The sequence below is a fragment of the Ascaphus truei genome, chromosome 19 (assembly GCF_040206685.1).
Source record: "Ascaphus truei isolate aAscTru1 chromosome 19, aAscTru1.hap1, whole genome shotgun sequence".
Lineage (NCBI taxonomy): Eukaryota > Metazoa > Chordata > Amphibia > Anura > Ascaphidae > Ascaphus > Ascaphus truei.
This window is the reverse complement of record NC_134501.1, coordinates 30,957,033-30,963,814: the sequence shown is the minus strand read 5'-3', so window position 1 is coordinate 30,963,814 and position 6,782 is coordinate 30,957,033. Positions and strand designations below refer to the sequence as shown.

Sequence of the window (6,782 nt, the reverse complement as noted above, 5' to 3'; positions counted from 1 at the left end):
AAGCAGTTGGTATATAGGTTTACCACACCAGGAGATGACAATGAGCGACACCCTTGGATGGATCTCAGCATGGGATGGATCTGCAGTCGACAGGATTAAAAGTCTTTCACAGCAAGAAACTTTTTGGATCTTTCAAATGAATTCATTGAGCCCTAAGGGGTTAAATGAAGACATTGATATTTGGTCATTATACTAGTTCTCAGTCTCTGTAAAATGTGTGTGTTTATATTGACACTCATTCTCAGATCTATGTATTCTCATTGCTTTGCATCTAATTTTGGCTTTTCTTTTCCAGAAGTTCTATTCTTCATGCGCCGATTATTAATAACTATTTTTGATAAATATTTGTCTTAGATTTAATGTTTTTATGCTTTTTATATTACTGATTGTCTACAAGTTCTGTGAGACAAGGTACTATGCATTACAAATCATGAGCATTTTCCTACACCTGTAACTAATGATGTAGCAATTAGACACCGCATTTTGTGATTGGGTGAAGTTGAGTATATATATATGTACATGGCCCTTTCAACGTGCATACATACCCTGAAGAAGTAACCTAGTGTTACGAAACGCGTTGGAAGAGAGAGGTGTCTATGCTCGTTTTCCCCCCTTTCATGTGTGGTTTAGAGCACTGTTAGTAAGCTGCCTTCATAGCGTTACATCCCTCCCTGCTGCTGAGAACAACCTGAATGACACGCACGCTGTGCGTTCCAGGAGAAGCACTGCGGAAGTCGAGGAGCGACTCGTGACGTCACCGCCGAGCGCCCGACGAGGAGTGGCGGCAAACGGCGTGCTAACCCTATGGACGTTGATTCCTGCGGCTTCCCTACCCGCCTGTGAGCTGTGTGCTTTGGGGTTTCTCTACCAGGGACTTACCCATCCACCACCCCAAGACAGAGAACGCTGTAAAGAGCAGACGAGACGACTGCAGATCCATCCCATGCTGAGATCCATCCAAGGGTGTCGCTCATTGTCATCTCCTGGTGTGGTAAACCTATATACCAACTGCTTGTGTAATTTATCTTGATGTACGCAGAACTATTTACTTTTAATCATAAAGTCCCATTTTTACTATACTTCACTATGTGCGTTGTGCGCCCTGTTCTTTTGTTTTTTGTATAGTTCCTGGGGTGTCGAGCCACCCCCAAGAAAGGCTGCAGACCCATGTTTAGTGTCAGATCCACATATAAGGTTTACAATATTGTTTCTATTATCACGGTGCACTGTTCACTATTTGTTGTATACTAGATATTAGCTGCGCACTATCACCTATTTTTATTGATCTCAATGTTAGAACAGAAGGATTGTGGGGTGGGGACAGAAATCAGGTCTCTTCGGATCAAAGCATGCTGGGAGCTGTAGTCTTAGCACCTCCTCCCAGCATGCACACATTTATTGGGGCAGTGTTAGGGGCTGAGGAGGAGATATGACACATAAAAGGAGCAGTTAGGGGAGGAGCTGCTTGGTGCGTTATTATAAAGGGAATATATGAGAGTTTGCACCTGTAACTGCCTCTGTTTCATATTTTCTTTGTGTTAATTAAATGAAGGATCAAGGCACAAAACATGATATAAATTTAATAAGAATAGATATGACACGGCCTTCTCCTGCCGGCACCTCTTAGTTTAATTTCCTCTTGTGTTATTAATATTCTGTATGTCCGGCTACAGGAAGGGTCAGGAGACAGGGAGGACAGAGGCAGGAGGACCCCTTCTGGCTCCGGCCTTGCCTGTCCCTACTAATACAAACATACAACTCCTCACTCAATAACATAGCCCTAATCCCATGTGACAAGGAGGGGTAGGACAGGCACTGCTATCCTTCCTCTGCAATATAGGATGGGATCCTTCCCCCCCCCCCCATGCTGTGACTCCTGTATGGGATGATACACTGGAGATGCTGCAGGAGAAGAGGAAGCAATCAGAGGTCTTTCCACCTCCCCCTGGGTATCACTGCAGCTTTCTGCCTGTCTGGGAGTCACAGCCCGCAACTATCGTCTGTGCAAGTCTGTATAGTAAAGAGGGAGAGATGACCACGTATCTTGATAATAGTTATTTTGCCCATTACTGTGCTGTATGTGTTTGTTGGGGTGGGGGAGCTGTATTGATGTAAATAGCCATGTTTTTGTTTTATTAAATACAGGATTGGTACAGCAGGCCAGCGGGGACCCATGGGGACAACCCAAGGACCCCCAGACTCCCACGGGGACCACCTGAGGAACCACGGGGGACACCTGCGGGGAAGAGCCGGTGGCCCAACAGTTGTGGGGGCCCCAGCCACACACGGGGCCACCCGAGGGCCCCACAGACACCCGTGGGAACCACCCGAGGGCCCCTAGACACCTGTGGGAACCACCTGAAGGCTCCCAGACAACCGCGTGGATGCCATTGGTGCCCACGGACATCTGCGGGGACCACCTGGAGGCCCACGGAGCCTAGCGGGGACAACCCAAAGTCCCCCAGACACCGGTGGGCACCCTCCAGGGTGAACTGTGGAACCTGCGGACGCCCATCTGGACCACCAGGGACCCCTGCTGGACTGCGGTATTAATCCTGTGTAAAAAAAATAATGGTTTCATGAATATTGTAATGGTTTATTAGGGACCTAGGAGGTGGGTAGTGGGGCTGTTATGTGTATTTTTGTTTATTGTGGGTAGTGGGGATGGGTGAACGGGATATTGGCCCAAGGAAGGGTGTTTAGGCCTACAGGGTGGGGGCTAGCGGGAGGGGTTAACCCCTTCATTACCTTAGCGGTATTAACCGCTACGATAAAGAAGAGGTTAAGTCATCCTGCAACCCACCCGCAAGGCCTAAACACCCACCCAGGGCCAAATACCACCTTCACCCACCCCGCTACCCACAATAAGCCTGGCACGGGTGTATAACCCCTTCATTGCCTTGGCGCTAATGAAGTTGCCGGTAAATGCATTTTTTATGCATCAGATTCGTGCCGGGGGTCTCTGGTGCTGATATTAATGGATATCAGCTCCGGGACACATGCATTTTATTTTCATCGCAGCTTCACCCCACCTTCTTGCCAACTTTTGTGGCGGGACAATTTGGAGAAGAAACAGCAATTTTAAAGTGGCGATCAGCTGCAATAAGCGGATCAGGGCTTATAGAATTGAGCGTGTTTGAAAAACTTTCGATCAGTGCCGAAAAGTGGTCTATCACCGCGCGTCTGCCGATTTTTATTTATATTATTTATTTATTTTCTGGAAAAAAAACCGGTAATTTTTGCTCTTATCGCCAGCTTCTCTGGGCTTACTGAATTGCTGTAGGCTCCTTAGGGAGATTTGTTCCTATAAAGTATACCAAGTTTGACATAGGATTTGGATGTCAGGGTATCACTGGGCAACCCAAATGTTAAATGGGAGTTGAACTATATGCCCAGATATTTCAAACAAGTAACAGGGGCTAGGATGGTATTAGAGTTTGTTTTTATCTGAAGCTCTGTCATTGGAAGCTTTAGCAATTTAGCTCTGGTCCCAAATACCATTGTTACAGTCTTGTCAGTGTTTAAAATCAGTTTGTTTTGGGAAATCCAGTTTCAAGTCTCAAAAAATCAGATTGAAGTACGTGTTCAAGGTCAGAGAGGCGAGGGCTGCGTGCATATAGGATAAGATCTAAGGCCTCTCACAATAACCCGTTAGGAATATTAATTCCTCATCTATCCGACATAAGTATAAAATATACTCTAACCAAGACCCCTAATACAGAGTTACCCACCTTATACGGGAGCAGCTGCCAGACGAGTATAGTAGATGTATCTTATTTCTTTTACCACTGGAGGGCAGCGTGGAGTTACAAGGAGTGGCGCCCATAAGGACGACGTGCCAGTTGGACGGAAGGAGATGCGCGCACACTTTTATGTGAAACGGATATATTTGGGGAGGGATTTAGTAGTCTGAGTGAGAAAATTTATATTTTGTCACAATGGATAAATGTAAAAATTAACCATTTAAAAATGCACAGATTTTATCCCACTTTTGGAAATTGGGGATGTTGCCTAAAAGTCTGAGAATGCATAAAGTGCCACCCGTGGGCTTTAATGAAGCAGCATTTGTGGGCTAAAGGGAACAGCATTCTGTATAAAGGTAATTTGGACTCGATATAAATAATTGAAGCCAAAAACTAATATTAAGTAAATTGAGAATGGAAAAATCTTCAACACAAACGTACAGAATGTGATATTCTGAGAGATCTTACCTTACAGATGTTATCAAATCCCATAATAAATATATAGAAAATGTCTGTATAGAACGAGTCAAACAAGAATATGCCAATAAAACGTTTCATTGGGAGATACAGGGGCCACAATTCAGGTCATTTAGCTGAAAGAAGGTCAGCCGGTCAGCCAGTAGAGCAGGTCAGCCGGTCAGCCGGTAGAGCAGGTCAGCCGGTCAGCCAGTAGAGCAGGTCAGCCGGTCAGCCAGTAGAGCAGGTCAGCTGGTCAGCCAGTAGAACAGGTCAGCCGGTCAGCTCTGAGATCAGCATTACTTATATCTCCTAACCTTTGCCCCTGCATGTAATGCGCAGAACAGCCTGCACTGCATATACTGTACATGAGATACTTAACCCTTTCTTCTCGCTCGACTCTAATCTGAATGATTTGCTAATTGGTTTGTAATTAGAGAGATATTTGAAGCAGAATCCCATGTATGTTCTTTTTACCTTTTTAGATACCGTTTTGTGTAATAAAAGATATGACAGATCAGAGGGGCTTCCTGTGTGCACGTGTGTTTTGGCAGAAATGTATATGTGACCCTATAAACCTGTCTCACACCCGGGCCTGGCAGCGTGACACTAGTGCAGCGTCCTGGGGAAGAATCACTGAGCTGTTAGCAATAGATACAACGGATAGAAAAGACACTACACATAGGTTGGATTAAAGAGAGTATTTTATTGAAATAATTAATCTCTTTGCTGGTAGGGGCCTGCAGCACATTGCAGAGCGATATAGTAACACGCAGAGCAATGCATTGCAGGCCCCTCCGGCAGCAAAGGGGTGAAGACCAATGCAATGTGTATAAAGATCTCACTGATAATTCATGTACAAAGGGCAGTTTGTTGCTGTGATCCAGAGGAAGGCGAAACATAACCCCTGCTATGCAATGGGGGGAAAAAAATTCCTTCCTGACCCCATTAAATGGTGATCGGATGGTTCCTGGATCACTGCGCAGTGAGATCAGATGGAGCAGCACAGATCAGCGTTATTATACACAGGGGCACACTCAGTATATAGACATGCGGGTGATGGGGCCCTTGTGCCCCTGTGTATAACTTACCTGCTCCCCCATCCCCCTGCATATCTATCCCATTCACCCCTTTTCCTCTCGCATATCTCGCAGGGCCAGACATCCATTAGGCGGTCGCCTAGCGCGCAAAGGTTTTAGGGGCGCATTAATAATAATTATAATTTTTTCCTCTTATTATTTTTTATTTATTTATGTTTTTTTAATTATTTTTCTTTTTTTTATCCAGTATTTTGGCGCCCTTTTATTTTTATTATGCGTCGCGCTGGGTTGCGGTCGCAGCTCCGATAGCTACGCCACTGTTTATTTTATTATTTTATTTATCTTATTATTTTTTTATACGACTGGGGCACAAATTTTAAGTTTCACCTAGAGCGCATGAAACCCGTGCACCGGCCCTGCTCCTTGTTCTCTCTCACCCTCTCACGCCCAATATCCCTATCTCCCTCTAGTACCTGCCCCTCATGCAGCCTTCCTGATCTTATCTGCCTCTCCTGCGGTCAAACCAACTTCTCAGGGCCCCTAGAATACCCCTGTTGCTACGCCCTGGCCCCTCTGCTACCTGCACCCGGGATCTTCTCCCCAGCCTCCACACCTCTCGTATTCCTCTTCGTTGTTATCCACCTCGTCACCCCACTTGTCGTCCGCTTTGTTGTCCGCCTCGCAGTCCGCCTCGCTGTCCGCCTCGCTGTCCGCCTCGCTGTCCGACCTCACTGTCCGTCTCGCTGTCTGCCTCGTAGCCCGTCTCGTAGCCCGCCTCGTTGCCCGCCTCGTCGTCCGCCTCGTCGTCCACCTCGTCGTCCGCCTCGTCGTCCTCCTCGTTGTCCGCCTCGTCGTCCTCCTCGTCGTCTGCCTCGTAGTCTGCTTTGTCGTCCTCTAGCACAAAGGGCACCACCTTCGTGCGTCTCCTGACCTGCAGGAGACATGAAGTGTTTGTAACCAGGGACAGTGATACTCTGTATTGCAAGAGCTCCTGTGCCACTTATACCCCCTGCCCAATACCCCATTATACCACCCTCCACAGGGCCAGTACCTGATATACCCACCTCCCCAGGCCCAGTACCCAGTTATACACCCCTCCCCAGGCCCAGTACCCGTTATACCCACCTCACCAGGCCAGTACCCAGTTATACACCCCTCCCCAGGCCCAGTACCCGTTATACCCACCTCACCAGGCCCAGTACCCAGTTATACACCCCTCCCGAGGCCCAGTACCCATTATACCCACCTCACCAGGCCCAGTACCCATTATATACCCCTCCCCAGAACTCCGTTATATGCCCCCCCAGGATCCTTTACATACACCCTCCCCAGACAAAGGACCCCCTACGGTGGAGGTATAATGCCACATGGGTAGTGGAAGGTTTCTCAGAGGAGGTTTCCATGTGTCACAGCTGTTTCATCACCTTGGGTGAGAAGTCTCCCTACTCTCTGCCTTACCTTTCTCTCTCCTGTCAGTCTCTCTCTCCCCCTTTAATCTTATCTCTTTTATTTATCTCTGTCCCTCATTTTTGTTTCTATGTAT

General features: G+C 47.1%; 1 protein-coding gene across 1 annotated transcript in view; it reads right to left on the bottom strand.

Annotated features, from left to right (window-relative positions):
* Window positions 1-4,972: 4,972 nt before the first annotated feature.
* The window catches only part of LOC142470194 (uncharacterized), a 52,496-nt gene continuing 50,686 nt past the window's right edge, over window positions 4,973-6,782 (bottom strand). Inside the window, exon 5 of the mRNA XM_075577170.1 lies at window positions 4,973-6,170. Within this exon, the coding sequence (XP_075433285.1) occupies window positions 5,886-6,170 (285 nt within the window). The 3' untranslated portion in view covers window positions 4,973-5,885. The remainder of the gene's footprint in view (window positions 6,171-6,782) is intronic.